The sequence below is a fragment of the Lotus japonicus genome, chromosome 5 (genome assembly GCF_012489685.1).
Source record: "Lotus japonicus ecotype B-129 chromosome 5, LjGifu_v1.2".
Taxonomy (NCBI): domain Eukaryota; kingdom Viridiplantae; phylum Streptophyta; class Magnoliopsida; order Fabales; family Fabaceae; genus Lotus; species Lotus japonicus.
The window spans coordinates 52,852,353-52,873,462 of record NC_080045.1 but is presented as its reverse complement, the minus strand read 5'-3'; the positions used below and the strand labels follow the sequence as shown (position 1 = coordinate 52,873,462).

Sequence of the window (21,110 nt, the reverse complement as noted above, 5' to 3'; positions counted from 1 at the left end):
ATTACCTCACATAATTTGCCTAGCTTAAAATTCTCATGTATTGTCATTTTTTCTATTTTTTTTTACTCTCTTTTATTTCTTAGATTTCTTTTCATATGTTTATTATTTGACATAAATAAGGATGAAAAGACACACACACAGACACAGAGATATATATAATAAATTCTTTTTTGCAAGAGAAAAACAAACATATTTATCATGAAAAAAATACTTACAAACTAATATTTTCTTATATCCAAAATTAAATTCTATCTTTTATTAATCAGTAAATTATCTTTGGCCACTGTTAAAAAGTTCTACACACACCCTTATTAATACCAACCACCCTAATATGTAGCGGTAGTGAAAATGTAACACACTTTCAAGTGTGGTACACATTGGGGGATGATAATGATAGGTGTGGATGATATTAATATCAATGTACATTCTCTTTTAATACATATAACAACAATAACACGGATTTTAAAATTTTACGTAATAAAAAAAATGAAAATCCCCCGTGCATCGCACGGGTAAAAAATACTAGTTATTCATATGAGATAAGAGAACATGAGAACATCCCTCTCATGATAGGCGGAAACTCTCCAAACAAAAATGACATTATTAATTAGGAGTTAATAATTATTTAAATTTAAAACTCACATGTTAAAATTAAGTTTTTATCAATTGGTTCATTGTTCACAATGAATCCATAAGAAAGCATTAACTAAAGAAATGATGATGGGTTAAGTTTATGAATTAAATATTTTTTTCTTAGAATATCTCACAGCTGGTAGAAATGAGATTGGTCCTTTTGAGACTAAGAGATCATGTTAAGTATAAAGAGTCCATCTATATATCTACCAACTATGCTGAGTTTAATCTATATAATTATAACATGTTTATTTATATATATATATATATGTGTGTGTGTGTGTGTGAATTTGTGTGTGTAAAATTATCTAGAAATTAAGAATTAATGATAATATTAATAAAGAATTAGCGACATCATGTATCATTTATTTGTATTAATCTGGAGTCATAATATTAATTTTAATAATTATTAAATTTAAAATTTCTTATAAATAAATTAAATTTTATCCTATGAATTTTTTTTTGAAAGACTATGAAATTAGTCAATGACAATGTTTTTTACTTTTATATAAAGTCCATGATGGATATATGAACCATCATTAATTAAATAGATGGTCATAATATAATTTAGAAATAAAATATTATGCGACATATATTATAAAATTGAAATAAATAATATATTTATTTATAAGATATTTTAATTTTCGAAGTATTTTAAAATATTAATGGCCATTTATTAATATATATATATAGGAGTCTAATTTTAATAATTAATATTATTTATTAAAATTATATTTTAGCATTAGTAATCAATAATTCACAATATTATTTTATTTTTTCAAATATATTTTTTCTTCAATTATATGTTAGTAGTTATTACTTAACGTTGAAGTATAAGTATTTATTATTTAAGTTCTTATTATATTAATTTTCATTAAGTGTGGTTGAATATTTTAACTCAATTAATAATTAGTTAATACAATTATATATGAAATGTTTATGAGGTTTGATTTTATTTTGTAAAAAAAGTAATTACTAATGGCTTCATAAGGAAAAAATTATTAATTTCAATCTTCTCAAACAAGCACTGGCTATTATTATCCTCCAACTGGTAATTAGCTAGCATATGGTATTCAATCTTATCACTCTAATGGCTCAAGATAATGTTTATTGCACATTATGTACAATCTTATCACTTTTTTGATATCATATTGAACTCTATAAATAACATGATGCTTGTAGCAAGATTAACACAAAAAACATTTTTCCCATTTCCTTCATATTCACCACCATGCGAGGTAGGGTGAGTCTTGAGTACATCGCTGATGAAGTTGCAAGGAAGGCAACATGCTTGAGAAGGAAAAATGGGCTACTGAAGAAGCTGAAAGAACTCACGATCCTTTTGGTAGGATTGATGCATGTGCTCTGATTTATAGTGAGTTTAATGACCAACTAGAGCAATGGCCAACATCCCCATTAGAGCTTCAAAGGATAATCACAAAGTTCAGGAGTTATCCGAATTGGAGCGGGGTAAGAAGATGCTGAACCTGGAGAGCTTGTTGGATGAATTGATTCTGAAGGCCAATGAGAAATTAGCCAAAATGGAGAGGAAGAACAGGGAGATACAGATGTCATTGCGCATGTTTGAACTATTGGCCAATAAAAATATCACTCAAACTTTCACCAAGGATGAGATGAATCAAATGGCTTGGACGATGAGAAGTTGAAGCAAGTGGAACAGAGTATCATTGAACTAAAAAAAAATGCTTCAACTTCACAGAGCCAAGCTCAAGTGGCAGATTCCACATTGGTGGCAAATGCAGCAATTATGCAAGGAGATACACAAGCTCAAGTGGAAGATCCAACATTGGTGGCTGCAGATGGAGCAATTATGAAATGAGAGGCACAAGCTCAAGTGGCAGATCCAACATTGGTGGCAGATGGAGAAATTATGCAAGGAGAAGCACAAGCTCAAGTGGCAGATGGAGCATGTATACAAGCAGAGGCACAAGTGAATCATGGCCAAAGTTAGGAAATGAACAAGAAAGCCACACAAGATTTTGCATCTTTTCTTGAGCATATCAATGGTGGAGATGATGATTCTTCAGCTTAGGTCTTGTGGGTTTTCCTTTTTGTTGGTTTTGTTTGGTAGTGGAAGCTGGATCGGTGAGGCATATGTCATTATCTTGGCTCATCAATTTGGTTTTGCTATTATTTCTGGGTTCCAGTTGGTTTTTTGTGTTTTTCTTAATCAAATTTGAGTATTGTTGTAACGGAGGCAGACTTACGAGTTTTGCCTCTTTTGGGCTTTATGATCCTTTATCGAGAAGACTTGTTTCTCGACGCTTTTATAATTCAATAAACATGTTTTGCTTTTAAAAATCAATGGTTCAGACGATGATCACATTTGAAGATGGCAAAGGCCATGAAAATCGATATATCTTTCGCTAATTTATGAGGATATCCCCTTTAATTACTCCACCTTTGCTCGCTTTTCCCTTTAAATTTGTGTAGAAAAAGTAATAAGTAATTGTAGTATAGTCTATAGTATTATCCGGTGTTGTGTTTGAATGTGTTTTCTTGTCAAAAGTCCAAGTTGAATATATGTACTCACTAGATCATAGTAATTACGTGTTTGTAAGAATTTGTGATTTGTAGTTGTTTAACAACAAATAAAAATATTTTTTGAAATGATGTGATTATATCTTGTTAACAAATGCTCAAGAACAAGTTCGAGAAAATATATAAGTTTGATAGGGTTAGTTCCCGTTGGAGAAAATATCTAAAAGAAAATGAAATGATTATATGATTAAGACTTGGGATAAAGAATTTAACAACTATTATAGGGGTTGGGAAGATATGTATAATAAAAGAGAGAAGGAGAGTAGGTTATCGCATGAAAATATAAATATGTAAGAAAAACATAAAAAGTTGTGTGAGAAATATGAGTGAAAATAGTTCAGACCAGACTTTACGCGGATCAAGCCTAACAATCATTCTGCTGTAAAAAGTTGTGTGAGAAATATGAGTGGAAATAGTTCAGACCGGACTTTACGCGGGTCAAGCCTATTTATGAGAGATTTGTTCTCATGAATTTACCTATTCAATTATATATATACATATAATTTTGCTGTAAAAAAACTTTACTGTTTTGTCTTTTGTACACAGTCGATGATGAATCCGTAAAAAAGTATTAATTAAAAATTGATACTTCCATAATTAAACATGTTAATATAGATAAGTAGTCGATCAATATCAATCAATCAATATAAATATTAATATCAATACAAATCGATATAATAAAAATTTTACCTGTACATTATTAACATTATTAATTAGGAGTTAATAATTATTTAAATTTAAAACTCATATGTTAGAATTAAGTTTTTATCAATTGGTTCATTGTTCATAATGAATCCATAAGAAAGCATTAACTAAAGAAATGATGATGGGTTAAGTTTATGAATTGAAATATTTTTTTCTTAGAATATCCCACAACTGGTTGAAATGAGATTAATCATTTTGAGACTTAGATATCATGTTAAGTATAAAGAGTCCAGCTATATATCTACCAACTATGCTGAGTTTATCATATATAATTATAACATGTTTATATATATATATATATGTGTGTGTGTGTGTGTGAATTTGTGTGTGTAAAATTATCAAGAAATTAAGAATTAATGATAATATTAATAAATAATTAATGACATCATGTATATTTAATTGGTATTAATATGGAGTCAGAATATTAATGTTATTAATTATTAAATTAAAAATTTCTAATATATAAGTTAAATTTTATCCTATGAAATTAGTTAATGACAATGTTTTTTACTTTTATATAAAGTCCATGATGGATATATGAACCGTCATTAATTAAATAGATGGTCATAATATAATTTAGAAATAAAATATTATGCGACATTTATTAAAAAATTGAAAAAAATAATATATTTATTTAAAATATATTTTAATTTTCAAAGTATTTTAAAATATTAAAGGACATTTATTAATATACATAGTTATCTAATTTTAATAATTAATATTAGTTATTTAAATTATATTTTAGAATTAATATTCAATAATTCACATTATTATTTTATTTTTTCTAATATATTTTTTCTTCAATTATATGTTAGTAATGATTACTTAACGTTGAAGTATTAATAATTATTATTTAAGTTCTTTATTATATTAATTTTCATTAAGTGTGGTTGAATATTTTAACTCAATTAATAATTAGTTAATACAATCATATATGAAATGTTTATGAGGTTTGATTTTATTTTGTAAAAAAAGTAATTACTAATGGCTTCATAAGGAAAAAATTATTAATTTCAATCTTCTCAAACAAGCACTGGCTATTACTATCCTCCAACTGGTAATTAGCTAGCATATGGTATTCAATCTTATCACTCTAATGCCTCAAGATAATGTTTATTGCACATTATGTACAATCTTATCACTTTTTTGATATCATATTGAGCTCTATAAATAACATGATGCTTGTAGCAAGATCAACACAAAAAACATTTTTCCCATTTCCTTCATATTCACCACCATGCGAGGTAGGGTGAGTCTTGAGTACATTGCTGATGAAGTTGCAAGAAAAGTGGGCTACTAAAGAAGCTGAAAGAACTCACGGTCCTTTCTGGTAGAATTGATGCATGTGCTCTGATTTATAGTGAGTTTAGTGACCAACCAGAGCAATGGCCAACATCCTCATTAGAGCTTCAAAGGATAATCACAAAGTTCAGGAGTTATCCGGAATTGGAGCGGGGTAAGAAGATGCTGAACCTTGAGAGCTTGTTGGATGAATTGATTCTGAAGGCCAATGAGAAATTAGCCAAAATGGAGACGAAGAACAGGGAGATACAGATGTCCTTGCGCATGTTTGAACTATTGGCCAATAAAAATATCACTCAAACTTTCACCAAGGATGAGCTGAATCAAATGGCTTGGACAATTGAAGAGAAGTTGAAGCAGGTAGAACAGAGGATCATTGAACTAAACAACAATGCTTCAACTTCACAGAGCCAAGCTCAAGTGGCAGATCCAACATTGGCGGCTGCAGATGGAGGAATTATGCAAGGAGAGGCACAAGCTCAAGTGGCAGATCCAACATTGGTGGCAGATGGAGAAATTATGCAAGGAGAAGCACAAGCTCAAGTGGCAGATGGAGCATGTATGCAAGCAGAGGCACAGGTGAATCATGGCCAAAGTTATGAAATGAACAAGAAAGCCACACAAGATTTTGCATCTTTTCTTAAGCATATCAATGGTGGAGATGATGATTCTTCAGCTTAGGTCTTGTGGGTTTTCCTTTTTGTTGGTTTTGTTTGGTAGTGGAAGCTGGATCGGTGAGGCATATGTCATTATCTTGGCTCATCAATTTGGTTTTGCTATTATTTCTGGGTTCCAGTTGGTTTTTTGTGTTTTTCTTAATCAAATTTGAGTATTGTTGTAACGGAGGCAGACTTACGAGTTTTGCCTCTTTTGGGCTTTATGATCCTTTATCGAGAAGACTTGTTTCTCGACGCTTTTATAATTCAATAAACATGTTTTGCTTTTAAAAATCAATGGTTCATACGATGATCACATTTGAAGATGGCAAAGGCCATGAAAATCGATATATCTTTCGCTAATTTATGAGGATATCCCCTTTAATTACTCCACCTTTGCTCGCTTTTCCCTTTAAATTTGTGTAGAAAAAGTAATAAGTAATTGTAGTTTAGTCTATAGTATTATCCGGTGTTGTGTTTGAATGTGTTTTCTTGTCAAAAGTCCAAGTTGAATATATGTACTCACTAGATCATAGTAATTACGTGTTTGTAAGAATTTGTGATTTGCAGTTGTTTAACAACAAATAAAAATAATTTTTGAAATGATGTGATTATATCTTGTTAACAAATGCTCAAGAACAAGTTCGAGAAAAAATATATGTTTGATAGGGTTAATTCCCGTTGGAGAAAATATCTAAAAGAAAATGAAATGATTATATGATTAAGACTTGGGATAAAGAATTTAACAGCTATTATAGGGGTTGGGAAGATATGTATAATAAAAGAGAGAAGGAGAGTAGGTTATCGCATGAAAATATAAATATGTAAGAAAAACATAAAAGTTGTGTGAGAAATATGAGTGAAAATAGTTCAGACCAGACTTTACGCGGATCAAGCCTAACAATCATTCTGCTGTAAAAAGTTGTGTGAGAAATATGAGTGGAAATAGTTCAGACCGGACTTTACACGGGTCAAGCCTATTTATGAGAGATTTGTTCTCATGAATTTACATATTCAATTATATATATATACATATAATTTTGCTGTAAAAAAACTTTACTGTTTTGCCTTTTGTACACAGTCGATGATGAATCCGTAAAAAAGTATTAATTAAAAATTGATACTTCCATAATTAAACATGTTAATATAGATAAGTACTCGATCAATATCAATCAATCAATATAAATATTAATATCAATACCAATCGATATAATAAAACTTTTACCTGTACATTATTAACATTATTAATTAGGAGTTAATAATTATTTAAATTTAAAACTCATATGTTAGAATTAAGTTTTTATCAATTGGTTCATTGTTCATAATGAATCCATAAGAAAGCATTAACTAAAGAAACGATGAAGGGTTAAGTTTATGAATTGAAATATTTTTTTCTTAGAATATCCCACAACTGGTTGAAATGAGATTAATCCTTTTGAGACTGAGATATCATGTTAAGTATAAAGAGTCCAGCTATATATCTACCAACTATGCTGAGTTTATCATATATAATTATATCATGTTTATATATATATGTGTGTGTGTGTGTGTGAATTTGTGTGTGTAAAATTATCAAGAAATTAAGAATTAATGATAATATTAATAAATAATTAATGACATCATGTATATTTAATTTGTATTAATCTGGAGTCAGAATATTAATGTTATTAATTATTAAATTAAAAATTTCTTATATATAAATTAAATTTTATCCTATGAAATTAGTTAATGACAATGCTTTTTACTTTTATATAAAGTCCATGATGGATATATGAACCATCATTAATTAAATAGATGGTCATAATATAATTTAGAAATAAAATATTATGCGACATTTATTATAAAATTGAAATAAATAATATATTTATTTAAAAGATATTTTAATTTTCAAAGTATTTTAAAATATTAATGGACATTTATTAATATACATAGTTATCTAATTTTAATAATTAATATTAGTTATTTAAATTATATTTTATAATTAATATTCAATAATTCACAATATTATTTTATTTTTTCTAATATATTTTTTCTTCAATTATATGTTAGTAATGATTACTTAACGTTGAAGTATTAATAATTATTATTTAATTTCTTTATTATATTAATTTTCATTAAGTGTGGTTGAATCTTTTAACTCAATTAATAATTAGTTAATACAATCATATATGAAATGTTTATGAGGTTTGATTTTATTTTATAAAAAAAGTAATTACTAATGGCTTCATAAGGAAAAAATTATTAATTTCAATCTTCTCAAACAAGCACTGGCTATTACTATCCTCCAACTGGTAATTAGCTAGCATATGGTATTCAATCTTATCACTCTAATGCCTCAAGATAATGTTTATTGCACATTATGTACAATCTTATCACTTTTTTGATATCATATTGAGCTCTATAAATAACATGATGCTTGTAGCAAGATCAACACAAAAAACATTTTCCCCATTTCCTTCATATTCACCACCATGCGAGGTAGGGTGAGTCTTGAGTACATTGCTGATGAAGTTGCAAGGAAGGCAACATACTTGAGAAGGAAAAATGGGCTACTAAAGAAGCTGAAAGAACTCACGGTCCTTTCTGGTAGAATTGATGCATGTGCTCTGATTTATAGTGAGTTTAATGACCAACCAGAGCAATGGCCAACATCCTCATTAGAGCTTCAAAGGATAATCACAAAGTTCAGGAGTTATCCGGAATTGGAGCGGGGTAAGAAGATGCTGAACCTAGAGAGCTTGTTGGATGAATTGATTCTGAAGGCCAATGAGAAATTAGCCAAAATGGAGACGAAGAACAGGGAGATACAGATGTCCTTGCGCATGTTTGAACTATTGGCCAATAAAAATATCACTCAAACTTTCACCAAGGATGAGCTGAATCAAACGGCTTGGACAATTGATGAGAAGTTGAAGCAGGTAGAACAGAGGATCATTGAACTAAACAACAATGCTTCAACTTCACAGAGCCAAGCTCAAGTGGCAGATCCAACATTGGCGGCTGCAGATGGAGGAATTATGCAAGGAGAGGCACAAGCTCAAGTGGCAGATCCAACATTGGTGGCAGATGGAGAAATTATGCAAGGAGAAGCACAAGCTCAAGTGGCAGATGGAGCATGTATGCAAGCAGAGGCACAGGTGAATCATGGCCAAAGTTATGAAATGAACAAGAAAGCCACACAAGATTTTGCATCTTTTCTTAAGCATATCAATGGTGGAGATGATGATTCTTCAGCTTAGGTCTTGTGGGTTTTCCTTTTTGTTGGTTTTGTTTGGTAGTGGAAGCTGGATCGGTGAGGCATATGTCATTATCTTGGCTCATCGATTTGGTTTTGCTATTATTTCTGGGTTCCAGTTGGTTTTTTGTGTTTTTCTTAATCAAATTTGAGTATTGTTGTAACGGAGGCAGACTTACGAGTTTTGCCTCTTTTGGGCTTTTTGATCCTTTATCGAGAAGACTTGTTTCTCGACGCTTTTATAATTCAATAAACATGTTTTGCTTTTAAAAATCAATGGTTCAGACGATGATCACATTTGAAGATGGCAAAGGCCATGAAAATCGATATATCTTTCGCTAATTTATGAGGATATCCCCTTTAATTACTCCACCTTTGCTCGCTTTTCCCTTTAAATTTGTGTAGAAAAAGTAATAAGTAATTGTAGTTTAGTCTATAGTATTATCCGGTGTTGTGTTTGAATGTGTTTTCTTGTCAAAAGTCCAAGTTGAATATATGTACTCACTAGATCATAGTAATTACGTGTTTGTAAGAATTTGTGATTTCAGTTGTTTAACAACAAATAAAAATAATTTTTGAAATGATGTGATTATATCTTGTTAACAAATGCTCAAGAACAAGTTCGAGAAAAAATATATGTTTGATAGGGTTAGTTCCCGTTGGAGAAAATATCTAAAAGAAAATGAAATGATTATATGATTAAGACTTGGGATAAAGAATTTAACAGCTATTATAGGGGTTGGGAAGATATGTATAATAAAAGAGAGAAGGAGAGTAGGTTATCGCATGAAAATATAAATATGTAAGAAAAACATAAAAAGTTGTGTGAGAAATATGAGTGAAAATAGTTCAGACCAGACTTTACGCGGATCAAGCCTAACAATCATTCTGCTGTAAAAAGTTGTGTGAGAAATATGAGTGGAAATAGTTCAGACCGGACTTTACACGGGTCAAGCCTATTTATGAGAGATTTGTTCTCATGAATTTACATATTCAATTATATATATATACATATAATTTTGCTGTAAAAAAACTTTACTGTTTTGCCTTTTGTACACAGTCGATGATGAATCCGTAAAAAAGTATTAATTAAAAATTGATACTTCCATAATTAAACATGTTAATATAGATAAGTACTCGATCAATATCAATCAATCAATATAAATATTAATATCAATACCAATCGATATAATAAAACTTTTACCTGTACATTATTAACATTATTAATTAGGAGTTAATAATTATTTAAATTTAAAACTCATATGTTAGAATTAAGTTTTTATCAATTGGTTCATTGTTCATAATGAATCCATAAGAAAGCATTAACTAAAGAAACGATGAAGGGTTAAGTTTATGAATTGAAATATTTTTTTCTTAGAATATCCCACAACTGGTTGAAATGAGATTAATCCTTTTGAGACTGAGATATCATGTTAAGTATAAAGAGTCCAGCTATATATCTACCAACTATGCTGAGTTTATCATATATAATTATATCATGTTTATATATATATATGTGTGTGTGTGTGTGTGAATTTGTGTGTGTAAAATTATCAAGAAATTAAGAATTAATGATAATATTAATAAATAATTAATGACATCATGTATATTTAATTTGTATTAATCTGGAGTCAGAATATTAATGTTATTAATTATTAAATTAAAAATTTCTTATATATAAGTTAAATTTTATCCTATGAAATTAGTTAATGACAATGCTTTTTACTTTTATATAAAGTCCATGATGGATATATGAACCATCATTAATTAAATAGATGGTCATAATATAATTTAGAAATAAAATATTATGCGACATTTATTATAAAATTGAAATAAATAATATATTTATTTAAAAGATATTTTAATTTTCAAAGTATTTTAAAATATTAATGGACATTTATTAATATACATAGTTATCTAATTTTAATAATTAATATTAGTTATTTAAATTATATTTTATAATTAATATTCAATAATTCACAATATTATTTTATTTTTTCTAATATATTTTTTCTTCAATTATATGTTAGTAATGATTACTTAACGTTGAAGTATTAATAATTATTATTTAATTTCTTTATTATATTAATTTTCATTAAGTGTGGTTGAATCTTTTAACTCAATTAATAATTAGTTAATACAATCATATATGAAATGTTTATGAGGTTTGATTTTATTTTATAAAAAAAGTAATTACTAATGGCTTCATAAGGAAAAAATTATTAATTTCAATCTTCTCAAACAAGCACTGGCTATTACTATCCTCCAACTGGTAATTAGCTAGCATATGGTATTCAATCTTATCACTCTAATGCCTCAAGATAATGTTTATTGCACATTATGTACAATCTTATCACTTTTTTGATATCATATTGAGCTCTATAAATAACATGATGCTTGTAGCAAGATCAACACAAAAAACATTTTCCCCATTTCCTTCATATTCACCACCATGCGAGGTAGGGTGAGTCTTGAGTACATTGCTGATGAAGTTGCAAGGAAGGCAACATACTTGAGAAGGAAAAATGGGCTACTAAAGAAGCTGAAAGAACTCACGGTCCTTTCTGGTAGAATTGATGCATGTGCTCTGATTTATAGTGAGTTTAATGACCAACCAGAGCAATGGCCAACATCCTCATTAGAGCTTCAAAGGATAATCACAAAGTGCAGGAGTTATCCGGAATTGGAGCGGGGTAAGAAGATGCTGAACCTAGAGAGCTTGTTGGATGAATTGATTCTGAAGGCCAATGAGAAATTAGCCAAAATGGAGACGAAGAACAGGGAGATACAGATGTCCTTGCGCATGTTTGAACTATTGGCCAATAAAAATATCACTCAAACTTTCACCAAGGATGAGCTGAATCAAACGGCTTGGACAATTGATGAGAAGTTGAAGCAGGTAGAACAGAGGATCATTGAACTAAACAACAATGCTTCAACTTCACAGAGCCAAGCTCAAGTGGCAGATCCAACATTGGCGGCTGCAGATGGAGGAATTATGCAAGGAGAGGCACAAGCTCAAGTGGCAGATCCAACATTGGTGGCAGATGGAGAAATTATGCAAGGAGAAGCACAAGCTCAAGTGGCAGATGGAGCATGTATGCAAGCAGAGGCACAGGTGAATCATGGCCAAAGTTATGAAATGAACAAGAAAGCCACACAAGATTTTGCATCTTTTCTTAAGCATATCAATGGTGGAGATGATGATTCTTCAGCTTAGGTCTTGTGGGTTTTCCTTTTTGTTGGTTTTGTTTGGTAGTGGAAGCTGGATCGGTGAGGCATATGTCATTATCTTGGCTCATCGATTTGGTTTTGCTATTATTTCTGGGTTCCAGTTGGTTTTTTGTGTTTTTCTTAATCAAATTTGAGTATTGTTGTAACGGAGGCAGACTTACGAGTTTTGCCTCTTTTGGGCTTTATGATCCTTTATCGAGAAGACTTGTTTCTCGACGCTTTTATAATTCAATAAACATGTTTTGCTTTTAAAAATCAATGGTTCAGACGATGATCACATTTGAAGATGGCAAAGGCCATGAAAATCGATATATCTTTCGCTAATTTATGAGGATATCCCCTTTAATTACTCCACCTTTGCTCGCTTTTCCCTTTAAATTTGTGTAGAAAAAGTAATAAGTAATTGTAGTTTAGTCTATAGTATTATCCGGTGTTGTGTTTGAATGTGTTTTCTTGTCAAAAGTCCAAGTTGAATATATGTACTCACTAGATCATAGTAATTACGTGTTTGTAAGAATTTGTGATTTGCAGTTGTTTAACAACAAATAAAAATAATTTTTGAAATGATGTGATTATATCTTGTTAACAAATGCTCAAGAACAAGTTCGAGAAAAAATATAAGTTTGATAGGGTTAGTTCCCGTTGGAGAAAATATCTAAAAGAAAATGAAATGATTATATGATTAAGACTTGGGATAAAGAATTTAACAGCTATTATAGGGGTTGGGAGGATATGTATAATAAAAGAGAGAAAGAGAGTAGGTTATCGCATGAAAATATAAATATGTAAGAAAAACATAAAAAGTTGTGTGAGAAATATGAGTGAAAATAGTTCAGACCAGACTTTACGCGGGTCAAGCCTATTTATGAGTGATTTGTTCTCATGAATTTACCTATTCAATTATATATATACATATAATTTTGCTTTAAAAAAACTATACTGTTTTGGCTTTTGTACACAGTCGATGATGAATCCATAAAAATGTATTAATTAAAAATTGATACTTACATAATTAAACTTGTTAATATAGATAAGTAGTCGATCAATATCTATCAATCAATATAAATATTAATATCAATACCAATCGATATAATAAAACTTTTACCTGTACATTATTAATTAGGAGTCAATAATTATTTAAAGGGTCCCTTATTTAAATTTAAAACTCATATGTTAAAATTAAGTTTTTATCAATTGGTTCATTGTTCATAATGAATCCATAAGAAAGCATTAACTAAAGAAATGATGAAGGTTAAGTTTATGGATTGAAATATTTTTTTCTTAGAATATCCCACAGCGGGTAGAAATGAGATTAATCCTTTTGAGACTGAGATATCATTTTAAGTATAAAGAGTTCAGCTATATATCTACCAACTATGCTGAGTTTATTATATATAGTTATAACATGTTTATATATATATATATATATAAACAGTGAGACACAATTTGAGACTCTTTGTAATTTGCTGCTTTCTTTCCTCTATGCGTCAGGCCTCAAAATCAATTATCAGAAATCAGAATTGATAGGTTGTAATATCCATGAGGATGAAGTATCAAGGCTTGCAAACTTGTTTGGTTGGAGAGTGGGCTGCCTACCCATTCAGTATTTGGGTGCCCCTCTTGGTGGCAATCCAAGAAGATTAATATTTTGGAGGCCAATGTTGGAGAAATTGCGAAATAAGGCAAGGTCCTGGAATTCAAGCTTTATATCACTAAGTGGGAGATTAGTGTTAGTAAAATCAATTCTGTGCACCATCCCGCTGATTCCTAATGGCGATTTTTAAAGCTCCAATAGGTATTGTGGAGGAGGTTGAGAAGATCTTTCGCGCCTTCATCTGGGGCCATACTCAAGGTCAGCGCAAAATAAATTGGATTGGGTGGGATCATATATGTTTGAACAAGGAAGCAGGAGGTCTGGGCCTTGGTTTTATTGAGTGGCGAAACAAGGCCCTCCTATTAAAATGGGCGTGGAGATATGGCAGGGAAAACGATAGCTTGTGGAGAAAATTTCTAATAGAAAGATATAATCAAGATCCTAGCTCTCTACTGTGGCATAAAGGCTCGTACTACTTGCCAAGGGGTTCCAGAATCATTCAGGATATCTGGAGTACTTTACAAGATGACAATTCGATGTCATTGGGTTTTAGAGACAATCTTATGATCTCACTAGGGGATGGCAAAAGTTCAAAATTCTGGAAGGACCCATGGATTAGTGAGAGAGCTCTATGTGATTGTTCCCGAGACTGTTTACCATGAGTGAAAATAAGGATGCATTGGTTGCTGATGTGGGCTCCTATCATGGAGGTAGATGGCATTGGGACTTGTCGTTCCGCCGAGAGTTTTTTCAATGGGAAGAGGAAATTCATTCTCAGTTCTGCTCTGTAATAAATAGCTTAATCCCAGCAACTGGAAATCAGATGAGATCATTTGGTGCTTGAATCGGTCTGGTCTTTTTTCTGTAAAAGAGTTATGTTTTTGGTTTGAAAATCAGATGTACAACCATCATAGTTGGCATGTTCTGAAAGCTGTATAAAAGCTCCTCCCTCCAAAGGTGGCTCTATTCTTTTGGCAAGCACAGCGAGACCGTATTGCTATGAAGGAAAATTTACAGGCCAGAGGTGTTATTTTTAATGACTCAGTGAATTGCGTTCTATGCAATGAGGTGAGTGAATCTTCATCCCATCTCTTTCTACATTGCTATCCCATGTGGTGCTTGTGGGGTTCTATCTTGAACCGGGAAGGAACCTCATGGGTAATGCCTGCTTCTCTTGAGAATCTCATATTGGAATGGGATTTTCTCCCTAGATTATCTGATAAAATCCTTTGGAGTCTCATTCCCTATGCTTTAACATGGTCAATATGGACATCCCGAAATGAGGTATGCTTTAATCAGAAACCTTTTATTAGTTCTGAAGTTTGGGATTTACATGTATTGCGTATTGGCTGGTGGTCTCTCCCGTTGCTTCAAAAGTCCTCCTACACTATAGATCAACTCTCTCGGAATTTTGAGAGTATTAAGCTTGCTGTTCATTCTCCTCGAGCTCGTTTTGCAAGCTAGTTTCCTCCAAAGCCAGGTATAATTAAAGTGAATGTTGATGGTGCTGCTAAAGGCTGCCCAGGGATTTGTGGCATTGGTGGTGTTCTAAGAAACTGCAGGAATGAAATCTTAGGCTTATTCTCCAAAAATACTGGCTTGGGCTTTGCATTTGAAGCTGAAGTTAAGGTTGTTCATGAGGCTTTGCAGTTCTGTTTGCTTAAAATGATTCGCAATATTTCTATTGAAATCGACTCCTCCTTGGCGGTGGGATGGATTAATAATCGCAGTAATAGACCATGGAAGCTTCTAAGTATGCTAAACCAAATTGATCAATGGCTTGTGGTTGTGGAGGTGAATTGCTTGAAAGTGTCTCACATTTACAGGGAAGCGAATTCTGAGGCAGATAAGTTGGCCAAAAGAGGAGCCATTCACACAAAGGACTTGGTTTATTTCAATGATTCTAAAGCTTTGGTGGGCTCTTGATGGTTCGGCTCTTTGTCTTATCCTTATATAGAGGACATTCTTTTTGCTTTACTGTATGTTATACTCTATTTTAACTATCCATGTATGGGGTTGTTCGCTAATTTTGGGATCGTTTGTCTTCTGCTTGAGTACTCTTTTTCCCCCTCTGGTTTTTTCCCACTGGGTTTTCCTTTGGGGGTTTTAATGAGGCTCGGCATTAGCTCCTTTGTGTTCCCAAATTTTAGCTCGGGGGGTTTGGCTTTGCTTTATGCTACCTCAGGATCTTTGATGTTTTTCTTTGCCTTTCCATCTACATGAGAGGATTGTTCTCATGACTTTTTCATTAATAATATCATGACTTTAATTCTCAATATATATATATATATATGTGTGTGTGTGTGTGTAAAATTATCAAGAAATTAAGAAATAACGACATCATTAATAATCTGTATAGAAAAACCAACTGGAACCCAGAAATAATAGAAAAACCAAATTGATGAGGCCAGATAATGACCTATGCCTCATCTATCAAGCTTCCACCAGACCTAAGCTAAAGAATCATCGTCTCCACCATTGGCTTTCTTGTTCATTTCATCACTTTGTCTAAGATTCACTTGTGCCTCTCCTTGCATACTTGCTCCATCTGCCACTTGGGCTCGTGCGTCTTCTTGCAAAATTGATCCATTTGCCACCAATGTTGGATCTGTCACTTGAGCTTGTGTTTCTCCTTGCATAATTGCTCCATCTGCAGCCACCAATGTTGGATCTGCCACTTCAGCTTGTGCCTCTCCTTGTATAAATGCTCCATCTGCAACCACCAATGTTAGATCTGCCACTTGAACTTGTGCCTCTCGAATAATTACTGCAACAATCCCACCAGAAAGAATGGTGAGTTCTTCAAGCTTCTCCATTAGTCGCCTTTTACTTCTCAAGTATGTTTCCCTCCTCGCATCTTCATCAGCAATGTACTCAAGATTCACCGTACCTCGCATGGTGGTGAATATGAAGGAAATGGGGAAATGTTTTTTATGTTATTCTTGCTACAAGCATCATGTTATTTATAGAGCCCAATATGATATCAAAAAAGTGATAACATTGTAAATAATGTGCAATAAATATTATCTTGAGGCACTAGAGTGATAAGATTCAATACCATATGCTAGCTAATTACCGGTTGGTGAACAATAATAGATAGTGCTTGTTAGAGAATATTGAAATTAAGATGGAAAATAATGTTTTATTTTCTCCTTATGGAGCAATTAGTAATTATTTTTTTGCAAAATAAAACCAATCCTCATAATCATATATTAACTAATTATTAATTGCGTTTAAAAAATTAAACCATATAAATGACAATTAATATTATAAACAACTTAGTTAAAAAAATATTATAAAGAACTTAAATATTAAATACTAATATTTCATCATTAATAAATAATTAATAACAAATAATTGAAGAAAAAATATATTATAAAACAATAAAATAATATTATAAATTATTGAATATTAATGATTAAATATAAAAATTAATGATGATGAATAATGAAGAAAAAATATATTATAAAAAATAAAATAATATTATAAATTATTGAATATTAATTTTAAAATATAGAAATTAATGATGATGAATAATTCCATAATTTATAATACTAGAAAAAATACCCGTGCGTTGCACGGGTTTATTTACACTACTTTTTTTAATATTGTATAAAAATTATTATAGTGTAATTAAATTACTAAATATAAAAATTATTTTTTATTATAAATATAATAAAAAACCGTGTTGAGACATCAAAATAATAGTTTTGGTACATTAAATTGCTCGTACAAAATATCTATTTCCGTAAATAAATAATATCACTCAAATTTAGTAATTGATATTTAATAATTAGCATTGAATTAATTTTAGAAACTTTGGTTGTAACATATTATATTGTTTTTGGTTCTCTGTTTTGGGTTTATTATTGTGGTTTCAATTGCAGAGAGACTGATTTATCATATATCCGGTTGTAAACATTGATACTCAGTTAGAGAGAATATTATCCCCAGATGTTATTCTGTTTTTTAATCATATCTTATCCTTAAAAATAATAATTTATTTATTTAATCATTTGAAAAATCCTTTAAGTGAATTTGAAATATTTTAAATCAAGTAATAAGGTTTTAATATAAGTTATCATAACATTTTTTTATACTTTTTATATCAAAAATGAAATAATTTTAACTTAAAAAATTATAACTATAATGAGTCACAATTTCAATATTTTAGAATATTATTTAGTAAACTTAAATTTATTCAACTTTTGTTATAATTATTTTTCTCTATTATTTTTCCTCAAGTTTTTTTTTTGAGTAAATTCCTCAAGTTTTTTTTACATCTATATAATAGATAAAAACCATATTTAAAGAATATTTTTCAAATAATACATACATTCGGTATAGTAATAATAAATACCATATAGAGACATTTTGTAATTTTCAAATATTTTTTAACATTATTTATTAATAAAGAAATAGTAATAAGTTTAATTTGTTATTTTTGAAAAATTTCTCAACTTATGATTAATAACGAAAATTAAAATAATTTTAATTTTAATTTATAATTATTATTAACAATTAGTAAATAATATAAGAAAAATATTAATAAAAATATATTATTGTCATTAATGTAAAGGTGGTCAATTTCAATTATTATTATTTTTAAAAAAATTCACCTCAAGTTTTAATAAATTAATAAAATTTAAATAATTTAATTTTCAATAAGAGAACTTGAAAATTTTTATATTTTAATATTTAATTTATAAAAATTTAAATATGGGAAATTGAAATGCTTAACAATTAATAATTAATATAATGAATAATAAAGTGGATGTATTTTTTTAATTTAGTGTATTTAATACAAAAGAAATTTATTATTTATTTATTTATTTAATTTTATTGTTCAAATTTGCTTTGCATAAGTATATAGAAGATTTTAGTAGGTAGTTGAATAGATTATTAACTTAAAAAGTTTTATTTAATTTTTTATTTTATTATTAAAGGTATTAATATAAAAAGAAATGTTTTATTATTTAATGCATTTAATGTAAAGGAGTGCAAAAACTCAAGTCTCCTTTACATATATATATATAGATAGATAGATATTGAAGATAGATATAGATAGATAGATATATAGAAGATAGATAGATTTAAAAGTATTTTATATAAATTATTTATTAATAAATATTATTTATTATTAATTTTAATTTTTAATATTTGTCAAATGCAAAACTCAAGTCAATTTTAAGTTTATGAATGTTGTTATTTAATATAAGTAGTTGAATAGTTTTTTATTATATAATTTTTTTCAGTTTTTAATATATTTAATATTTTTTTGTTATTTTTTAATGTATTTAATTTAAATGTATGAGAGCTTTATGGTTTAATGCATTTAATACATACAAAACCTCAAATCCCCTTTACATATATATATAGAAGATTGTTTTATTGTTTTATAATATATTTTTTCTTCAATTACTTCTTAGTAATTATTAATTAATGATGAATAGTATTTAATATTTAAGTTCTTTATAATATTTTTTGAACCTGTTCTTTATAATATTAATTGTCATTAAGTATGGTTTAATTTTTTTTAACAAAATTAATAATTAGTTAATAGAGTCATAGATGAAATGATTCTGAGGATTGGTTTTATTTTGTAAAAAAATAATTACGAATTTCTTCATAAGGAAAAACAAATATTATTTTTCATATTAATTACCATATTCTCAAACAAACACGGGCTATTATTGTTCACCAACTGATAATTAGCTAGCATATGGTATTGAATCTTATCACTCAAGTGCCTAAAGATAATACTATCAATCTACAATCTTATCACATTATTTACAATCTTATCACTTTTTTAATATCATATTGGGCTCTATAAATAACATGATGCTTGTAGCAAGAACAACACAAAAACATTTCCTCATTTCCTTCATATTCACCACCTTGCGAGGTAAGATGAATCTTGAGTACATTGCTAATGAAGATGCGAGGAGGGAAACATACTTGAGAAGGAAAAGGGTCCTAATGGAGAAGCTTGAAGAACTCGCCATTCTTTCTGGTGGGACTGTTGCAGTAGTTATGAAAGAAGGGGCACAAGCTCAAGTGGTAGATCTAACATTGTTGGCTGCAGATGGAGCATTTATGCAAGGAGAGGCACAAGCTGAAGTGGTAGATCCAACATTGGTGGTTGCAGATGGAGCAATTATGCAAGGAGGGGCACAAGCTGAAGTGGCAGATCCAACATTAGTGGCTTCAGATGGAGCAATTATGCAAGGAGAGGCACAAGCTCAAGTGGCAGATCCAACATTAGTGGCAAATGGAGAAATCATGCTAGGAGAGGCACAAGCTGAAGTGGCAGATGGAACAAGTATGCAAGCAGAGGCACAAGTGAATCTTGGCCAAAGTGATGAAAAGAATAAAAAAGCCACACAAGATTTTGCATTTTTTCCTAAGCATATCAATGGTGGAGACAATGATTCTTCAGCTTAAGTCTGGTGGTTTTTTTCTTTTCATTGGTTTTGTTTGGTAGTTTAAGCTGGATCGATGAGGCGTAGGTCATTATCTGGCCTCATCGATTTAGTTTTGCTATTATTTATGGGTTCCAGTTGATTTTTTGTGATTTTCATTGGCAAGTTTGAGTTTTGTTGTAAACAGAGGCAAATTATGGGTTTTGTCTTTTTTTTACTTTATGGTCTTTTATCGAGAAGACTTGTATCTCGACGTTTTTATAATTCAATGAACATGTTTTGCTTTAAAAAATCAATGGTTCAAACAATGATAACACATGAAGATGATAAGTGATGTGGCACAATTTTCGTCATTCCATCAATATTCCGTCCAAATTATGACGGAAATAAGTGATGTGGCCTTCATTTAATTATGTGGCACAAAAAAGTCAAGCAAATAACTCAGCGCCACACAGATGCCAAGCAAATAAGTCAATACATAATTATTCTTTAGCAAAATTAAAGTTGTCAAATAAAAAACAAAACATTACCCCCCCCCCCTCCCCCAAAAAAAATTCCTCGGATCCCTTCTTCATCTTCCTCTTATTCCATTTGATCACATGTTGTTGGCTGGGTTGAGTTTTTTTGGGCAGTTCACGGGTGGTTCGGTGGTTTGATTTGGTTCACGGGTGGTTCGGGTGGAAAAACTCGAACCTTGGTGGTTTAGATCGGTCGAATTCAGTTTGAACTCTAGCCCGACCGAACCATGTCTTAGAGGAAAAAATCAC

The 21,110-nt window shown here is 30.2% G+C and overlaps 3 protein-coding genes across 3 annotated transcripts; all 3 read left to right on the top strand.

Moving 5' to 3' along the window:
* Positions 1 to 2,033: 2,033 nt before the first annotated feature.
* LOC130719772 (agamous-like MADS-box protein AGL80) lies at positions 2,034 to 5,883 on the top strand. The gene is made up of 2 exons (XM_057570380.1): positions 2,034 to 2,215; positions 5,262 to 5,883. The coding sequence occupies exons 1-2, from the start codon at positions 2,034 to 2,036 to the stop codon at positions 5,881 to 5,883; spliced, it is 804 nt and encodes a 267-aa protein (XP_057426363.1).
* Positions 5,884 to 8,329: 2,446 nt separating this feature from the next.
* On the top strand, positions 8,330 to 9,097 carry LOC130719771 (agamous-like MADS-box protein AGL80). The gene has a single exon (XM_057570378.1). It carries the CDS (start codon positions 8,330 to 8,332, stop codon positions 9,095 to 9,097), a length of 768 nt encoding a protein of 255 aa, XP_057426361.1.
* A 2,448-nt stretch (positions 9,098 to 11,545) lies between these two features.
* On the top strand, positions 11,546 to 12,313 carry LOC130719770 (agamous-like MADS-box protein AGL80). Its single transcript, XM_057570377.1, has one exon. It carries the CDS (start codon positions 11,546 to 11,548, stop codon positions 12,311 to 12,313), a length of 768 nt encoding a protein of 255 aa, XP_057426360.1.
* Positions 12,314 to 21,110: the final 8,797 nt, after the last annotated feature.

What these genes read in the sequence shown, in the direction of transcription:
- LOC130719770 (XM_057570377.1), top strand. Translation starts at nt 11,546, where the DNA reads ATGCGAGGTAGGGTGAGTCTTGAGTACATTGCTGATGAAGTTGCAAGG.
- LOC130719771 (XM_057570378.1), top strand. Translation starts at nt 8,330, where the DNA reads ATGCGAGGTAGGGTGAGTCTTGAGTACATTGCTGATGAAGTTGCAAGG.
- LOC130719772 (XM_057570380.1), top strand. Translation starts at nt 2,034, where the DNA reads ATGGCCAACATCCCCATTAGAGCTTCAAAGGATAATCACAAAGTTCAG. An exon ending in ATACAGATGTCATTGCGCAT is followed by an intron (nt 2,216 to 5,261) that starts GTTTGAACTATT and finishes TCTGATTTATAG; the next exon opens with TGAGTTTAGTGACCAACCAG.